We start from the raw sequence: 20,779 nt of genomic DNA, 5'->3' as shown, positions 1-20,779 counted from the left end.
CCGTTGGTTGAATGAATAATTGATTGAAATTGAGTGTTTCATCAGAATCTTTTGAAATGTTGGCTTTGTCTATTTGAACTTTGTTATTTGCCAAACAAGAGGTAAGAGCAAAAGGCACCTGCCCAACGTTTTGGACAGTTTTAAATGAATCACTTTTAATAACCCCATGAAGTTTGAGTCAAATAATCTATGAAGGTCTAAGGAAGATTTATGTCTATAATCGGTTGAAGTGACTTTTTGAAATTTTTTTGCATATACTATTTAAAAGTCAAGTCAAATTTTATTGAAGCTCTAGGGGCTCAAGACTTGGACTTGGATACCAAGTTACTGATGCCAAGAATGCCGCATACCGGCAACATTACAGTCAGTAGCAACGCGCCAGAAGAAGGAGAGGTATCAGAAGAAAAGGAAAGAGGAGAAAGGACTCTTCCGCAAGAAGGAGAAGAAAATGGAAAGAAATAAGTGAGAGCGAATCAAGATCTTCAGAAGGCAGAATGAAGTCCGAAAATTCTACAAAAGAATTCAACATCAAACCGACGGCTTTTGTATAGACACATCCTCTTGCAGAGATAAAGAAGGAAATCTGGTTACTGATACAGATAGTGTGCTGAGGGTATGGAAAGAACAATTTTCCCAGCTGCTGGTATCCGATGATGGCTGCCATGAGAGTATCGCAGAACCAATGCCTGATGATGATATAAATTATGTATCACCTGGTCAAAACGAGGTCCACGTAGCAGTAGCAAGAAGGCAGCAGAAGCCAATGGGTTGCCGGCTGAACTGTTTATGACCGGAGGTGGTACGCTGATAAGGCGTATGCATTAGGTCGTCGGCGCAATTTTGGTAGAAGAACACATACCCATATTGGAACCTCAGCATACTATGTACTGTACACAAGAAAGAAAGACGGAAGGTGTCAACTACAGAGGAATAAGTCTTTACTTTACCTAGCACAGTTGTTGAAAGTCATAGCAGAACACTTTATGCAAAATTTCAGCCAAATCGGACAAAAATTGCAGCTTGTAAGGACTCAAGAAGTCGAATCGGGGCATCGATGCAAAATATAAGCCAAATCCAGCAAAAACTTTGGCTTCCAGAAGCTCAAGAAGACAAATCGGGAGATCAGTTTGTATGGGAGCTATATCAGTTTATAGACCGATTTGGACCGTACTTGGCATAGTATTTAGAATTCATGAGAGAACACTATGTTAAAAATTTTAGCCAAATCACAACGGCTTCCAGGTTCTCAAGAAATCAAATCGGGAGATCAGTTTATATGAGAGCTACATCCAAATCTAAACCGATCTGACCCACTTGCAACCTCCAACAACCTACTTTAAAAGAAAGTATTTATGCAAAATTTCCAGCGGCTAGCTTTAGTTATCGTGATTTCGATAGACGGAAGGACATGACATATTTCCTTCGAACCATCTAACGACTACTCTTTTTTCTCCGCCTTCCTGTCTCCCCTTCGTATCTCCACCCGCCCTTTCTTTATAACCTACACCACTACTGTAAAAATGCAAATTTTGCCCATGAACTTTCCACCAAGGAATAGGGGCAAACTTCTCACATATCAATCAGTGCAGTCCGATTCAAGTTTTAAGCTCAATGATAAGGGGCCTCCTTTTCATAGCCGAGTCCGAACGGCGTGCCGCAGTGCGACACCTCTTTGGAGAGAAGTTTTACATGGCATAGTACCTCACAAATGTTGCCAGCATTGGGAAGGGAAAACCACCGCTGAAAATTTTTTGTGATGGTCTCACCAGGATTCGAACCCAGGCGTTCAGCGTTATAGGCGGACATGCTAACCTCTGCGCTACGGTGGCCTCCACCACCACTACTGTGGTACTGGGTATTATAGATTTGTGCATTTGTTTGCAACGCTAAGAAGGAAAAGAGCTAGACCCATCAATAAGTCTACGGATCGGCTTAGAATCACTTCCGGATTCGATTTAGCTCTGTCCGTCTGTCTGTCCATGTATTCTTGTAATCAAGGTACAGGTCGCATTTGTTGTCCAAAAATCGGTCCAGATTTCGATATAGCTCCCATATATATCTTTCATCCGATGTGCCCTTTTAAAGCTGTAGAAGCCACTATTTTGGTGCGACCTCTACCAAATATGGCACGAAGTGCTTTTTGTGACGTCCCAATATGTGTGCGAAATTTCATCTTAATCGGTTCAGATTTAGATATAGCTCCCATGTATAACTTTCGTCGGATTTGTCATATTAAGGCTCTAGAAGGCAAAATTTTGGTCCGATCTTTACGAAATTTGGTAGGAAGAGTTTTTTGTGTCGTTCCTATATGTGTGCAAAATTTCATCTAAATCGGTTCAGATTTAGATATAGCTCCCATATATAACTTTCGTCCGATATGACCTATAAAGGCTGTAGAAGGCACAGTTTTTGGCCGATCTTTACAAAATTTGGCACAAAGAGTTTTTTGTGACGTCCCAATATGTGTGTAAAATTTCAACATAATCGGTTCAGATTCAGATATAGCTCCCATATATAACTTTCGTCCGATTTGACCTATAAGGGCTGTAGAAGGCACAGTTTTGATTCGATCTTTACAAAATTTGGCACAAAGTGTTTCTTTTAACGACCTAAATTGCTTGTAAAATTTTATTGAAATCGGTCCAGATTTAGATATAGCTCCCATATATATTTTTCATCTGATATGTCCTTTTAAAGCTGTGGAAGCCACAATTTTTGGGGTAATCTCTACCAAATTTGGCACGAAGTGCTTTTAGTGACTTTCCAATATGTGTGCAAAATTTCATCTAAATCGGTTCAGATTTAGATATAGCTCCCATATATAACTTTCGTCGGATTTGACCTATTAAGGCTGTAGAAGGCAAAATTTTGGTCCGATCTTTACAAAATTTGGCATGAAGTGTTTTTTTTTTAACAACCTAAAATGCTTTTGAAATTTTATTGAAATCGGTCCAGACTTAGATATAGCTCCCATATATATCTTGCACCCGATATGGTGTTTTAAGGCTGTAGGAGATACAATTTTGGTCCGATCTTTACAAAATTTAGCATGGGCCGTTTTATTCAACGTCTTTATATGTGTGCAAAGTTCCATAACAATCGGTTCAGATTCAGATATAGCTCCCATATATATTTTTCATCCGATATGGCCTTTTAAGGCTGTAGCAGGCAAAATTTTGGTCAGATCTCTACAAAATTTTTCATGAGATGATTTAATTGACATCCCCATAGGTGTGCAAAATTTCATCAAAATCGGTTTAGATAAAACTCCCCCATATATCTTTTATGCGTTTCGACTTTTAAGGCTGTAGAAGCCACAATTCTCGTACCATCGTAAGAAAATCGTATAAGGCTCTATTTGATATTACAATAGGTATGCAAAAGAAAAGTCTGACCAAATTTGGATATAAGTGCTATCTATTAAAAGTATTACGTATACTCGGTGGTGTAGGGTATAATATAGTCGGCTCCGCCCGACTTTTACCTTTCCTTACTGGTTTTATTTATTCTTTCACGGAATCTGCGGTATATATTTACTTTATATTTGTGTCGAGTCTATTCTTCACTACGATCTCCTGCATATCCTCCTGTCCAATCTTCGTATAAGCCTTTCTCTATCCTTTCAACTGTCCTTTTTTATCAAGTCGCGTCTTTATTCCTTAAGTCCTGCCGTTTATCTACATGTCCTCTCACCTGTTGTCTTTCCTTTCAATGACACTGTCTTTCCATGATACATCTCAGCAATTTACACTTTTCTACCATTTCCCAGCTTTTTTTCGCCTTATGAATTCCACTTGAATGTCTACCCTCTTCGAGCTGCTATGTTTCCTGCCTTCATATTTTATCGTCTGTCTTAATTACTGTTTTGACTTGTATCCTGCTGCCAGTTTTCCTCATTACTTACCATCAGTCCAGCCCTCTGTGTGGACTTCTGTAATGTTTTTCGTTTTTTCTTGATTTTATATTTCTATTCCCCCTTCCCCTTTTGAATTCTGTTTTCGCGTTTAGTTTTAAGTTAATCTCTAACTCAATCTTAACCATGTTAATCATAGTTGTTTTCTTTTGGCGGACTAATGTAATAACGTAAATGCCAGCATATTTTACAACCATAGCACAAATAATCGTCGATTTGCCTTGACTAAAACTAATTTCTTATTTCGCCTCCCAGCAAAATACTCCGTGAAAGAGAAAAATCTTAACCTAGTTTCGTTTTCTGTGATTTTTTTTGTTTTTGTTATAGCCAACATTGTTAAGGAAAAATTCCCATCTTATTGTTTGCATCTTTTTTTTTTGTTGAACCACAAAACAATGTTTAATGCCACACAAAAAGAAAGAGGGAAACCGAGTGCAACTTACCCGTAAGTGGATTGACTTGAAACGAACTATTTGGCGACAATAAACTGTATCTGATGGCCGCATTCTCGCCCAAATCCAAATCGGTAGCACCAATGATGCCCACCAAGGAGCCGCGACTCATATTCTCCTCAATGCTGAATTCATATGATGGACGTAGGAAACGTGGATCATTATCGTTGGCATCCAGTATGCGCACCAGCACACGTGTGCTGGTTTGGGCTGGCGGTGACCCATTATCGCTGGCCACCACATGCAGTTCATAATGGTCACGTGTCTCTCGGTCCAAAGGCGAACGTAGATAGATCCAACCGCTATTTGGATATATGCCAAATATTTGAGCTATTTCTGCATCCATGGAGGATACACCATCTGTGTCGGCGGTGAAGGAGGTGCTGGAGGCAGGCTGCTTTTTAGTTTTCAAGGTAAGGCCATTACTATTTTTTGTCTTCGCGAGCGTACTGTTTCCTGCTGTTGCTGCCAACTGGTTATTATTGGCCAAGATGCGATAAGTGATGCGAGCATTGTTGCCAGTATCTGCATCTATGGCTGTCACTTGGACAATCTGAAATGTACAGAAATTAAAAAAGAAACAATGAAGAGGAGTTGTTATTACTTTCATGTAAATTTTTTGTCTAATAGCTCTCGCTAAATGTTGCTTTGAATTTGTGTGTTTTTCAAATTAGCAAACTGACAGCTACAAATTAAACTTTCACAATGCTACAGTGAAAAGTGAAAATGTGTTGCGATTTAATTTCGTTAAAAGGAGAAACATTGCCACAATTTGCTTTTTTTGGCGAAGGTGTAACAGGTCGTCATGTGAAAAGATTAGTTAAAATTTGTCTTAAGAAAAATGCATTAGAAAGTGTGCGTTTGTTATGCTATCCGCATATTATCCGGGGAAAATACGTCACAGATTTTAAAGGATTTTAAATAAAAAACAATTTAAAGGAAATAAAAAAATAAAATTGTAAAAAATTAAATTAAGTAAAATAAAATAAAATAAAATAAAATAAAATAAAATAAAATAAAATAAAATAAAATAAAATAAAATAAAATAAAATAAAATAAAATAAAATAAAATAAAATAAAATAAAATAAAATAAAATAAAATAAAATAAAATAAAATAAAATAAAATAAAATAAAATAAAATAAAATAAAATAAAATAAAATAAAATAAAATAAAATAAAATAAAATAAAATAAAATAAAATAAAATAAAATAAAATAAAATAAAATAAAATAAAATAAAAAAAAATTGTCAACGCCGACTATATGAAAAATCCGCAATTACTTTTTGGGCAACCCAATAGAATAATGAAACCAGTAAGGAAAAGCAAAAGTCTGTTGGTGCTGACTTTATAATACCCCACACCTAACCTAGAAGTACAATGTAGAAGCTATCTCCAATCCTGATCCAATTTTGATGAACCTCGGCGGATGTTTTCAGATGGGTTAATAAGCAATCCATATCAAATTTCAATTGCATTATTACTGCAAATCGGACGAACATATATATGGGAGCTATATCGAAATCTGATTCGACTTTAAGTAAACTTTTCAGATATTGCGTTAGTTGTCGAGGAAAGCGTTGTGCAAAATTTTGGCAAGATTGGGCAATAAATGCGCATCCAGTGGCTCTTGGGGTGAAAATCGGCGATATACATATATAACAAATTTGCCCATGAACATTCCATTAAGGAACTGGGGCAAACTTCTCCCAATCAATGAATGCTGTCCGATTCAATTTTAAGCTAAATCATAAGGGTCCTCCTTTTTATAGCCCAGTCCGAACGGCGTCCGCAGAGCGACACCTCTTTGGGGAGAAGTTTTTACATGGCAAAGTACCTCACAAATGTCGCCAACTTTAGGAGGCGATAACCACCGCTGAAAAATTTTCTGATGCTCTCGCCAGGATTCGAACCCATTCACTCAGCGTCATAAGAGAACATGCTAACCTCTGCGCTACGGTGGCCTACATATATGACAGCCATATTTAAATCTGGGCTGATTTCTATGAAATTCACCAGCAATGTCGAGAGTGTCTTTCCTGCCAAATTTCGAGAGAATCTTTTAACAAATGAGCACTTTAATGGAATATTTCTGAAAATCGGACTAACTTATATATGGGAGCTATATCTACATCTGAACCAATTTCGAGCAAACTTTTCAGATACTATGGTAGTCGTCGAGAAAGGTGTTGTGCAAAATTTTGGCAAGATTGGTAAATAAATGCGCTTGCTGTGACTCTAGAAGTTAAAATCGGGCGATATGTATATATATGTGAGAGCTATATCAAAATCTGAACCGATTTCTCTGGAACTCACAAGTAATGGGGAGAGTCAAGCGGAAATCCTTCCTAATGAATTTCGAGATGATCGGTTAACAAATGACCATTTGATTGCTTAATTACTGCAAATCGGACAAACATATATATGGGAGCTTTATCCAAATCTGAACCGATTTCGTCTCTAGGCCGAAAAACATGCCCGTACAAAATAGACGGACAGACGGACGGACAGACAGACGGACAGACATAAAGACAGACGGACAAACAGACAGACGGATACGGACAGACAGCCAGACGGACAGACAGACGGGCAGCCAGACGGACAGACAGATGGACAGACAGACGGATAGACAGACGGATAGACTGAAAGACAGACAGACAGACGGACAGACAGACGGACAGACAGACGGATAGACAGACGGACAGACAGAAGGTCAGACAGACGGACAGACAGACGGACAAATAGACGTACATACAGAAGGACAGACAGACGGACAGACAGACGGACAGACAGACGGATAGACAGATGGACAGACAGACGGACAGACGGATAGACAGATGGACAGACAGACGGACAGACGGACAGACAGACGGACAGACGGACATATAGACAGACAGACGGACAGACAAACGGACAGATAGACGGACAGACAGACGGACAGACAAACGGACAGACAGACGGACAGACAGACGGACAGACAGACGGACAGACAGACGGACAGACAGACGGACAGACAGACGGACAGACAGACGGACAGACAGACGGACAGACAGACGGACAGACAGACGGACAGACAGACGGACAGACAGACGGACAGACAGACGGACAGACAGACGGACAGACAGACGGACAGACAGACGGACAGACAGACGGACAGACAGACGGACAGACAGACGGACAGACAGACGGACAGACAGACGGACAGACAGACGGACAGACAGACGGCGGATAGACGGCAGACATACAGACAGACGGACATGGCTAAATCGGATCAGAAAGTGAGCGGTCTACTTATCAATGAGTATATCACTCTTCCTTCTGGGTATTACAAACAAATGCGCTAAGTTATAATGAAGGATTTTGTAAGTGACAGGGAATTCCTAACTTAGATTTTCTTTTTTGAGGTTACTTTTTTTAATGTATTTAGGTGTATGTCCATAGGTGTATGTCCGGTTTAGGTGTATGTCCATAGTGACATGGGGCGTATTAATATCTGCACACTCTTTTCAACCTAACCTATAATACCCTGTACCACAGCAGTGGTGTACGGTCTGTATATGATCCCAGTATCTAGGGGGCCGTCACAAAGCCCAAAATCGCCCAAAATCAAAGTGGACCGATCGGGACAATATGGGACTCAAATGGAAGGTATTAAGGAGTAGAAAACGAATATGGTCTCAAAAATTTAATTCAAGAACACAGAGCGCCTCCTCAAGCCCAAAACCGCACAAAAGTATCATCCTAAATCGAAAGTGGACCGTTCGGGATCATATGGGACTAAAATGGAGGGTATTCGAGCGTAAAGTACGAATATGTTTTTCGAATATTAAGAATTAGGTGTTACTAGCAAGGGGGACGGACCAAAAAGGATGGTATTCGAGAGAAGAGTACGAATATAATTACCGAATATACACAAGTAAAAAGGTGTTAAGTTCAACCGGGCCGAACTTTGGATACCAACCACCTCGGGTTTATATGTAAACCACCTTTCGTCAAAATCCGGTGAAAAAACGCATACCTTATGCCCCATAGCAGCTATATCGAAATATGTTCCGAATTGAACCAAATACCAATAATTACAAGTCAATTGTGTACAACATAGTATTGGCCTTTTTAGTAGCTATATCCAAAAATTAACCGATCTAAACCATATAGGACACAGATGTCGAAAAACCTAACATAAGTCACTGTGTCAAATTTCATTGAAATCGGATTATAAATGAGGCGCCTTTAATGGGGCCAAAACATTAAATCAAGATATCGGTCTATATGGCAGCTATATCCAAATCTGTACCGATTTGGGCCAAAAAGAAGAGTAATGTCGAAGAGCCTAAGATAACTCAGTGTCCCGAATTTCAGCAAAATCGGATAAAAAATGTGGCTTTTATGGGCCTAAGACCCTAAATCGGAGGATCGGTCTATATGGCAGCTATATCCAGCTATGGACCGATTTGGGCCAAATTGGCGAAGGATGTTGAAGGGTCTAACACAACTCACTGTCCCAAATTTCATCAAAATCGGATTAAAAATGTGGCTTTTATGGGCCTAATACCCTAAATCGGAGGATCGGTCTATATGGCAGCTATATCCAACTCTGGACCGATTTGGGCCAAATTGGCGAAGGATGTTGAAAGGCCTAACACAACTCACTGTCCCAAATTTCATCAAAATCGGATTATAAATGTGTCTTTTATGGCCTCTAAACCTTTAGCCGAGAGATCGGTCTATATGGCAGCTATAACCAAATCTTGACCGATCTGGGGCTTAACATAACTCACTGTCTCAAATATCGGCGACATCGGACAATAAATGCGCCTTATATGGGCCCAAAATCTTAAATCGAGAGAGGCCTAAGACCCTTAATCGGAGAATCGGTCTATATGACAGCTATAACCAAATCTGAACCGACCTGGGCCAAATTGACGAAGGATGTCGTAGGGCCTAGCACAACTCACTGTCCCGAATTTCAGCAAAATCGGATAATAAATGTGGCTTTTTTTGGCCTAAGACCCTAAATCGGCGAATCGATCTATATGGGGCTATATCAAGATATAGTCCGATATAGCCCATCTTCGAACTTAACCTGCTGGTGGACAAAAAAAGAATCTGTGCAAAGTTTCAGCTCAATATCTCTATTTTTCAAGACTGTAGCGTGATTTCAACAGACAGACGTCTAGATCGTCTTCGATTTTTACTCTGATCAAGAATATATATACTTTAGAGGGTCGGAAATGGATATTTCGATGTGTTGGAAACGGAATGACACAATGAATATACCCCCATCCTTCGGTGGTGGGTATAAAAATGACTGATTTGTTTAGCAAATACAATTTTTGTCTTGTACAATGACCCAAATTAAATCTAAGCTCAGATTCTTTTACCCAAAATTTTCATTTGCTTACTTCTCTTCACATGTACCCACATCTTTTTTTACAAAAATTTCCAAGATATACATTCTAGATAGTTTTGTGGCCAAAACTGAAATTGGTTTCATTCACATACGAGTATGAGTACCATGAGACTATTTCTTTAAGCCATTCAAAGTAGTAGGATTAATTTAGTCACAACTTTTGTGCCACTCATGATCCGTTTCCTTTTAGTTTTGTTCGGCTTTTTTGTGTTTTTTTTTTTCGTTTTGGTGAGGGTTAGTTGATTTTGGGTTTTAGCCTGGCTATAATCATGCATTTTTCAAAACTGTTATTTAAATTTGTTGCCTAGTCGAATTTGCTGTAGTTTTTTCTGATTTCTTTGCTCCTTGCATTGGCATTACGCTTGGCTTGTTGGAGCAGATTTTTTGTTTCACTACAATTAACCTATTTTGACCGTTGGCGTATGTTTATGTCCCTCATCCTCATCATGGTCCTCGTGGCTGTCTTTGTCGTCTTCATAGGCCCATGCTGGTGCTGTTATTCCTATTACCAGTACTCTAAACTACTCTCTCTCGCTGTTGCTCTTTGGTTGGACTATCAGCTACCAACTGCTAACAACTCATGGTGGAATTGGTACCAAACAGCAATAATGGCGATTAAAATCGTGTCTAGAGAGGCCACAAAAGAAATGCCAAGAAAAAGGATTTTTTGTCGTGTAGTTGGTATTTTTTTTTTGTGATTTTTCCAACTGCATAGGTCCATGTGAAATTTGTGGTGGCAAATCCCAAAAGTGGTTAAATGAATAAGGCCTGCCGTTGCAAGAGTGAACAGAAATGGAAACAGTTTTTCAAAAAATTAGCCAAAGGAAAGTTAGGGCTGATATTTTTCAGAGATTTGTTTAGCTAGCTAGCAAAAATCGTGTGTCCGCCTATGTATATATATATGTGTGTGTGTGTGTGTGTGAGTGTGTTTTGGTTGTTATGGCCAACAGTTAGTTTTTCCTCTGCAACCAAAATTGGGGTTAAGTGACTTTCAAATTTTCACTTTAGTTGCACTAACATTACCACCATACCAAAAGCCAAAGATGAAAAAGGAAATGCCTGGCTATGGCTGATATTCATAATGAAATCTTGACTTCTTTCTTTCGTTTCATTCGAATGGCAATGAATTTGTTAATGTTTTGCACTAAATTAGTATTTCTGCTGGTTATTATTTGTTTTCGTTTTTTTTTTCTTTCTCTCTCTGCAGTTGATCGTTGTATCATTTCTTGGGTTTGCCTTTTGCAATTGGGGAGTTTTCATTTCGTTTTGTTAATAGAATTGTCAAGCTGTCTTCACGATTAAGGCCAGATTTGTTAACATAACAATTTTTATGGCTACTTATTCGATGGCATGGAGCGACAAAACAAATCTGTGTCGACAATGGCAGCAGCAATCCATGTTTTCTTAATCAACTATGCTGATTGGGTTGTAACCATGAAAGCTTGTAATAACACAGGTCAATAATGAAAGTGGGGCTGGTAAAACAAAGAAGCGACCAGAAAGTACCAAAGCAGAGAACAAGAAAACACATTTTTGTAAAAAAACGTATTTTCTTAACACATACCCACCACCTCGGGTATATATCTAAACCACCTTTCATTTCGAATCTGTACCGGTCTGGACCAAATTGAGGAAGGAAGTCGAAGGGCTTGAGACAACTAACTGTCCCAAATTTCAGCAAAATCGGATAATAAATTTGGCTTTTATGGGCCTAAGACCCTAAATCGGAGGATCGGTCTATATAGCAGCTATAACCAAATCTGAACCGATCTGGGCCAAATTAAAGAAGGATGTCGAAGACGCTAACACAACTCACTGTTCCGAATTTCAGCAAAATCGGATAATAAATGTGGCTTTTATGGGCCTACGACCCTAAATCAGAGGATTGGTCTATATGGCAACTATATTCAAATCTGGACCGATCTCAGCCAAATTGACGAAGGATGTCGAAGGGCCCAACACAACTCTTTGTTCCAAATTTCAGCAAAATCGAATTATAATTGTCGCTTTTATGGGCCTAAGACCGTAAATCGGCGGATCGGTCTATATGGCAGCTATATCCAAATCTAAACCGATATGGGCGAAATTGAAGAAGGATATCGAAGACCCTAACTCATCTCACTGTCCCAATTTTCAGCAAAATCGGATAATAAATGTGGCTTTTATGGGCCTAAGACCCTAAATCGGAGGATCGGTCTATATGGCAGCTATATCCAAATCTGAACCGATGTGGGCCAAATTGATGAATGATGTCGAAGGGCCTAACACAACTCTCTGTCCCTAATTTCAGCAAAATCAGATAATAAATTTGGCTTTTATGGGCCTAATACCTTAAATCGGAGGACCGGTCTATATGGCAGCTATATCCAAATCTGGACCGATCTGAGCCAAATTGAAGAAATATCTCGAAGACCATAACACAACTAACTGTCCCAAATTTCAGCAAAATCGGATAATAAATGTGGCTTTTATGTGCCTTAGACCCTAAATCGGAGGATCGTTCTATATGGCAGCTATATCCAAATTTGGACCGATCTGAGCCAAATTGACGAAGAATGTCGAACGGTCTTACACATCTCACTGTTTCAAATTTCAGCAAAATCGGATAATAAATGTTGCATTTACTGGCCTAAGACCCTAAATCGGAGGATCGGTCTATATGGGGGCTATATCAAGATATAGTCCGATATAGCCCATCTTCGAACTTAACCTCTTTATGGACAAAAAAAGAATCCGTGCAAAATTTCAGCTCAATATCTCTATTTTTAAAGACTGTAGCGTGATTTCAACAGACAGACGGACGGACATGTCTAGATCGTCTTAGATTTTCCTCTCACATTTCAGCTTTATAATCCCCAACTCCAAGAGTTATAATGGATGTCAATTTGATTGACCCATAGCTTTAATTAAACTGCGTTTTTTTCTGTGTTTATTAAAATTCCACATTTTTGCTTCGCCCAAAAACACTTGCATTGCAGTTTTGCTTGGCTCATAATTAAAGTGACATTGCTAATAAACGTTGAACAAACATTCAACATAGCCTACTGGATTTAATTGAAAAATTAACGTACAATGTATTTGAATAGTGTCGGCAACGAAACAAAAAAAAAAACCAAGTGGAGTTGTGAAAAAAATTTCCTGCGCACACGACAAAATGCAACGACATTACAAAGAATGTTAAGGCATACAACAAAAACCGGGCAGAGAGGGGGGGAGTGCAACGATGGCTGTCTAACATAAATCACTCAAATTGTTGTTGGTGCTGGTGCCATTGCCGCTGCAGCGGCAGTGTGTATGAGTTTAAAACATCGTTCCTTGATTGACTTGGAATATGCGACATGTTGACATGTCTGCTTGAAAACAAAACGCTTGGGTGAAACCAAACAAAACCAGAAGAAAAAACTAAAACACTCTCCGAAATTACACAAAAGTCTTGAATGTTGAAACATTTCTAAGGTATTAAATGGACAAATGTTTGTGTGAGCAAATATTTCGTTAATTTAATAAATAACAAATTGCCTGATTAATGTACAAAATGAGGTATAATTAAAATATCTAATGTTTTTCATCGGCATGCGCTGAACCAATAGCATCAGAAACTTTTTTTTCTTAATTTTTTGCTTTGAGGAATGAGACGTTTGCAGTTAAATTAGCAAAATAAAATGCCATGGCATGAAAACAAGTTTGCGTCTTAAGTCTTTTGTTTATGTTTACACCATGGCCAAAGACTTGCACTCACTCAGCACTCATTGGAGCTATCTAGGCTTAAGGAAATCAGCAAGACATCTTCGTTTATAGAGAAAAGTATAGGTGTGTGTGTAAGAGTTTAAAATTGAAGTTGTTGTTTTAGTTTTGGTTCTCTTATTGGAATAATTGGGGTTGCCGCTAAGAATTAAAAATTTAAATAATAAATAATAACCTAAAGCGTGCTAAGTACGGCCTGGCCGAATCTTGGAAACCCATCACCATGGATTCTGCTAAATTATGGGAGCTATATCTAATTATAGGCCGAATGGGACCGTACTTGCCGCAGCTGTTGAGAGCCCTAACAGAACACTATATGCAAAATTTCAGCCAAATCGGATAGTAATCTCGACTTTTAAGGGCTCAGAAGTCATATCGGGAGATCGGTTTATATGGGAGCTGTATCAGGTTCTTGACCGATTTGGACCGTACTCAAAACAGTTGTTGAAAGTCATAACAGAACACTATGTGTAAAACTTCAGCCAAATCGGATGAAAATTGAGGCTTACAGGCGCTGAAGAAGTCAAATCGGGAGATCGGTTTATATGGGAGCTATATCAGCTTAAAGCTCGATTTAGACCATACTCAGGAAAGTTTTTGAAAGTCATAACAGAGCACTATGTGCAAAATTTCAGCCAAATCGGATGAAAATTGAGGCTTCCAGGCGCTGAGGAAGTCAAATCGGAAGATCGGTTTATATGGGAGCTATATCCAAATCTGAACCGATAGGACCTATTTGCAATCCCCAACGACCTACATCAATACTAAGTATCTGTGCATAAAATCAAGCAGTGAGCTCTAAGCGTTCGCCCGCTATCGAGGTTTCGACAGACGGACGGACGGACATGGCTAGTTCGACTCAGAATTTCGAGAGGATCAAGAAAATATATACTTTATGGGTTTTAGATCAATATTTCGATATGTTACAAACAGAATGACTAAATAAGTGCAAGCATCGTATGGTGGTGGGTATAAAAAGAATTAAATATGCAGAAATTGAAAAAATACATTTAAAATATAAGAAACAAGTAAGAGATCCGAGATCGGTTTATATGGCTGTAATATCAGATTATGAAACAATTTGGACTACTCCTGGCACTACATTCAAAAATGAATCGATCTGAACCATATACGATACAGATGTAGAAAAGCCTAACATAAGTCACAAAATTGGACAATAAACGCACCTTTTATGTCCTCAAGTCCTTAAATCAAGAGATCGGTCTTTATGGCAGCTATATCCAAATCTGGACCGATCTTGGTCAAATTGAAGAAATATGTCAAAGGGCCTAAGACAATTCACTGTCCCAAATTTAGCAAAATCGGATAATAAATGTGGCTTTCATAGGCCTAAGACCCTAAATCGGAGGATCGGTCTATGTGACAGCTATATCAGATCTGGGCCAAATTGAAGAAGGATATTGAAGGGCCTAACACAACTGACTGTCCCAAATTTCAGCAAAATCGGATATTTAATGTGACTTTTGTGGGCCTAAGACCTTAAATCGAGAGATCCGTCTATATGGCAGCTATATCCAAATCTGGACCGATTTGATTTAAATTGACGAAGGATGTCGAAGGGCCTAACACAACTCACCGTCCCAAAATTTTAGCAAAATCGGCTAATAAATGTGGCTTTTATTGGCCTAAAAACCTTAATCAGAGGATCGGTCTATATGGGGCCTATATCAAGATATAGTCCGATATAGCCCATCTTGAACTTAACCTGCTTATGAACCTAGCGGGCCGCCCCAACCCAAAAACTCCTCTATACAGAAATATTCGTCGCAGTAGATTGCAAATATGGCATAAAAAATTAGGTCCAAGTAATGGGAGGTCGCCTCACCCCCAAATATTCCCAAATGGGCATATCAGCCGACCATGGCAATATAGGATTCAAATGAAAGATATTTGGGAGTTAGATTATAAGGTGGCTCTTTTTCTCCTAAAAATACGTGGAATAGATTAATTGACCCATTATGGCAATATGGGATTCAAATGAAAGGTATTTGAGAGTGGAAAACGAATTTGATATCCAATTTTGAGGGGAACGCCCTAAATCACCCCTTAAACTGAACTTTATTTCCGACTATAGCAATATGGAGCTAAAATCAACGGTAATTGGCAGTAAAGAACAAATTTGATATCTATTTTCAGGGCAAAGTGCCGGTGGCCTCCTCAGCCCCAAAACACCCTCCAAACGGTTCATACTTACCAACCATGACAAAACGGGGTTCAAAGTAATGTGATTTGGTGGTGGACATGAATTTGATATCCATATTTGAGTCGAAATGTCTCCCTAAAAAGCATTTCTCATTATCCTAATTTCAAAAATACGATTTCTCGGAGATTGACAATGCGATTAGTTTGAAATTTTTTGCACTTTAACAATCACCAAAAAAAACATGGTTTCTATTGTTGGAAACGGGTGCGGCGGAGACAGCTCAAAACCCGCCAAAGGGATATATAGACCAATCATGACAATAAAGAGCAATGTGTTTGGGGAGCCGGCCCACCCCAAAATACCTCCCTATTATATATAAGCCATTTGAGGTGGAAATTTATTGATTTTCGGGAAATTTATTTCCATTTTCGGGACAAAGACTCTGGGGTCCACCCCACCTTCAAATACAACTTATTTACCGTTCACGCCTTTATGGGACTCATACGAAATGTTTCTGAAAGTAGAGCGCGAATCTTATATTTACTTTGATGGCCAAGTGACCACCCCCGAAATACCTCCTAAACCCGAAATATTTACCAATACAGTAATATGGGGCCCAAAAGAAAGGCTTTTGGGAGTAGAGTAAAAATTTGCCCAGAAACCGAGCAGGGGCAAACTTTTCATACATCAATGAGCGCTTTCCGATTCAAGTTGAGTTTATTAACGATAAGGGGCCTTTTTTATAGCCGAGTCCGTACGGTGTGCCGCAGTTCGACACCTCTTTGGGAGAATTTTTTATATGACCATGCATGGATAACCACCGCTTTAAATTTTGTCCGAAGTTCCGTCAGGATTCGAACGCAGGCGTTCAGCGTCATAGGCGGACATAGGCTACAGAGCACGATATCCACATTCAGGGTGAAGTTTCCTCATCCTATATAGATATTAGCGACTTAAAGAAGGCGCAGCGGAGCGGGCCCTGTCCAGCTAGTCTCCCATATAAACCGATTTCTTATCTGGCTTCTTGAGCTGATATAGGGCTCATTTATTATCCGCTTTGGTTGAAATTTGCACAAAGTGTTTTGGTTTGACCGCCAATAACTGCGCCAAGTCTCGTCTAAAGCGGTTCACAACCTGATATATCTCCCTTATAATCCGATCTCGAATTTTGACTTTGTGAGCCTCTAGAATGAACAATTTTTATCCGATTTGCAATATTCTGGTTTGACCATCACGTATGGCTCAAATTGATTCACAACCTGATATAGCTCCAGTATAAACCAATTTCCCGATTATACTTCTAGAACCAATTCTAATCCGAATTGGCTGAAATTTTGCACAACGACTCCTTGTATGACCTTTAACATACGTGTTTAATATGACCTGAATCGGTCATAACTTGGTATAGCTGAAATAGCGTAGCAATTCTTATTCATTATTATTTGCTTGTCTATAAAAAGAAATCGGGCAAAGAAATTAGATAAGATTCGAACTTAGCACGCTTATTTTTTTGTATATATAAAATAATATTTTATTTTATTATATTTATTTTTATTTTTATACCCTCCACCATAAGATGGGGGGTATACTAATTTCGTCATTCTGTTTGTAACTACTCGAAATATTCGTCTGAGACCCCATAAAGTATATATATTCCTGATCGTCGTGACATTTTATGTCGATCTAGCCATGTCCGTCCGTCTGTCCGTCCGTCCGTCCGTCCGTCCGTCCGTCCGTCCGTCCGTCCGTCCGTCTGTCTGTCGAAAGCACGCTAACTTCCGAAGGAGTAAAGCTAGCCGCTTGAAATTTTGCACAAATACTTCTTATTAGTGTAGGTCGGTTGGTATTGTAAATGGGCCATATCGGTCCATGTTTTGATATAGCTGCCATATAAACCGATCTTGGGTCTTGACTTCTTGAGCCTTTAGAGTGCGCAATTCTTATCCGATTGGAATGAAATTTTGCATGACGTGTTTTGCTATGATATCCAACAACTGTGCCAAGTATGGTTTAAATCGGTTCATAACCTGATATAGCTGCCATATAAACCGATCTTGGGTCTTGACTTCTTGAGCCTCTAGCGTGCGCAATTCTTATCCGATTGGAATGAAATTTTGCATGACGTGTTTTGCTATGATATCCAACAACTGTGCCAAATATGGTTCAAATCGGCCCATAACCTGATGTAGCTGCCATATAAACCGATCTTGGGTCTTGACTTCTTGAGCCTCTAGAGTGCGCAATTCTTATCCGATTGAAATGAAATTTTGCACGACGTGTTTTCTTATCGCATCCAACAACAGTGCTAAGTATGGTTCAAATCGGTTCATAACCTGATATAGCTACCATATAAACCGATCTTGGGTCTTGACTTCTTGACCCTCTAGAGGGCGGAATTCTTATCCGATTGGAATGGAATTTCGCACGACGTGTTTTGTTATGATACCCAACAACTGTGCCAAGTATGGTTCAAATCGGTTCATAACCTGATATAGCTGTCATATAAACAGATCTGGGGATTTGATTTCTTGAGCTTCTAGAGGGCGCAATTCCTATCCGATTTGGCTGAAATTTTGCATGACGTATTTTATTTTTACTTTCAACAACTGTGTCAAATAACGTTCAAATCGGTTCATAACCTGATATAGCTGCCATATAAACCGATCTGGGATCTTGACTTCTTGACCCCTAGAGGTCGCAATTATTATCCGATATGCCTGAAATTTTGTACGATGGATCATCTCATGACCATCAACAAACGTGTTTATTATGGTCTGAATCGGTCTATAGCCCGATACAGATTCCATATAAATCGTTCTCTCTATTTTACTTCGTGAGCCCCAATGAGCGCAATTCTTATACGAATTGGCTGAAATTTTACACAGGTCTCCAACATATAATTTAATTGTGGTCCGAACCGGACCATATCTTGACATCGTTTTAATAGCAGAGCAACTCTTTTCTTATATCCTTTTTTGCCTAAGAAGAGATGCCGGGAAAAGAACTCGACAAATGCGATCCATGGTGGAGGGTATATAAGATTCGGCCCGGCCGAACTTAGCACGCTTTTACTTGTTATTTTATATATTTTATTGTTTAAATTTGTTTTATTATTTTCGAAAAAATTTTTTTTTTCGTTTTCTTAAATATTCTCTATTTTGGCAACACTGATTGGTCGCTGGTTTTGTTGCTTTGGGTGTTTTCGTTTTGGGTTTGGCTTACCTGTGAATTAACTGGCATTGATTCCAACACTTTTACATGGTACTCATTACGTTCAAATTCTGGTGGATTATCATTGACATCCTGTACTTCCACGACAATGGTTAAATTGCTTGATAAACGTGGCTGCCCAGCGTCCATGGCAGTGACAATTAACGTATGTCTCTGTGAAGTTTCGTAATCCAAGTGTCGTGACAATGTTAGGTGGCCTGAACGTGCATCGATAGTAAAGAGATTTTGTAACTTAGAACCCAAGCCAACATTGCCACCACCACTACCACTACCACTAGCACCGCCGCCAGCAGCACCTCCATTTGCAGCAGTGCCATATGCAGATATCTGTTGACCGTGGCCAGAATGGGGAGACTTTGAGACAGAAGCTTGATTATTCTGAAGTTGATGTGGCTGTGGCTGTGCCTGCTCCACCAACAAGCTCTGCTGCTGTGAAGAAGTCAAGGCAGATGCTCCTCCGACCATTGCCAGTGTGGACATCGTGACATTGTTTAATGTGTCTGTCGTTGTCGTCATTGTCAATATATATGATATTTCACCATTTTTACCAGAATCCCTGTCATTAGCATAAGCGGCATACAAAGGTTTGGCCAAATCGAAGTTTTCTGGAACCGAGATGCGTATGATATTCGTCTCGAATTCGGGTGCATTGTCATTAACATCTTCGATTACAATATTAACCTGGCAAAGGAAGAGAGTTTGTTTTGGTTTTTGTCAGCAACAAGTTTCAAGCTGTTTAGATATTTCCATTTAATTGGAATGCCACAAAAGTTTTGTGGTGTCTTGTAGGACACCAAAATCTGTGTGAAAGTCTTACCTGTGTATAACCCCTATGGGCTGTGTGGCTCATGCTGGCCTCCACATTGAGCATTACTTGACCCTTGACTTCGCGATCCAACAAATTGGCCACACGTATATTGCCGGAGTTTTCGTCTATGGAAAAATAGCCTTCGCTATCACCACCGTATATGGCATAATGAACGGCATTACGATTGACTGAAATTGAGCAAATGGTTAATTTTTTAAATTAGAAAAAAGTAATAATTTTTGTTAAATTTTCTTAAAAAAAATAAATCTATCATTTGCCTTAGAGATCATTGGAACTTAATCATATAAAATAAAAGTTTTTAAGGTAAAACTCATTAAATTAAAATAAAACTCAGAAAAATTAAAAAAAAATCAGAAAGAACATTGGAAAAGTTTCAAAATTTCATGTCTATAAAATGTGATTTGTATACCCTACACCACCACTGTGGTACAGGGTATTATAAGTTTGTGCATTTGTTTGCAACGCTAAGAAGGAGAAGAGATAGACTCATTGATCAGTATACCGATCGACTCAGAATCACTTTCTGATTCGATTTAGCCATGTCCGTCCGTGAGTCCATGTTTTTTTTTTATACCCACCACCGAAGGATGGGGGCATATTCATTTTGTCATTCCGTTTGCAACACATCGAAATATCCATTTCCGACCCTCTAAAGTATTTATATTCTTGATCAGCGTAAAACTCTAAGACGATCAAGCCATGTCCGTCCATCTATACGTCTGTCTGTTGAAATCACGCTACAGTCTTTAAAAATAGAAATATTGAGCTGAAACTTTGCACAGATTCTTTTTTTTTTTTGTCCAAAAGCAGGTTAAGTTCGAAGATGGGCTATATCGGACTATATCTTGATATAGCCCACATATAGACCTATCCGCCGATTTAGGGTTTTAGGCCCATAACAGCCACAGTTATTATCAGATTTTGCTGAAATTTGGGACAGAGAGTTGTGTTAGACCCTTCTACATCCTTCTTCAATTTGGTCCAGATCGGTCCAGATTTGGGTAAGGCTGCCATATAGACCGACCCTCCGATTTAGG

At 39.1% G+C, this 20,779-nt stretch overlaps 1 protein-coding gene across 1 annotated transcript in view; it reads right to left on the bottom strand.

Annotated features, from left to right (window-relative positions):
* The window catches only part of LOC106089983 (protein dachsous), a 449,615-nt gene that overhangs the window by 63,552 nt on the left and 365,284 nt on the right, over nucleotides 1-20,779 (bottom strand). Inside the window, exons 5-7 of the mRNA XM_059364882.1 lie at nucleotides 19,731-19,909; nucleotides 18,905-19,594; nucleotides 4,357-4,918 (exon numbers count right to left, since the gene is read on the bottom strand). Of these exons, the coding sequence (XP_059220865.1) occupies nucleotides 4,357-4,918; nucleotides 18,905-19,594; nucleotides 19,731-19,909 (1,431 nt within the window). The remainder of the gene's footprint in view (nucleotides 1-4,356; nucleotides 4,919-18,904; nucleotides 19,595-19,730; nucleotides 19,910-20,779) is intronic.

Source organism: Stomoxys calcitrans, chromosome 3 (genome assembly GCF_963082655.1).
Source record: "Stomoxys calcitrans chromosome 3, idStoCalc2.1, whole genome shotgun sequence".
Classification (NCBI taxonomy): domain Eukaryota; kingdom Metazoa; phylum Arthropoda; class Insecta; order Diptera; family Muscidae; genus Stomoxys; species Stomoxys calcitrans.
Note: the sequence above shows the minus strand (reverse complement) of the source record. Positions and strands in the feature narration are given on the sequence as shown.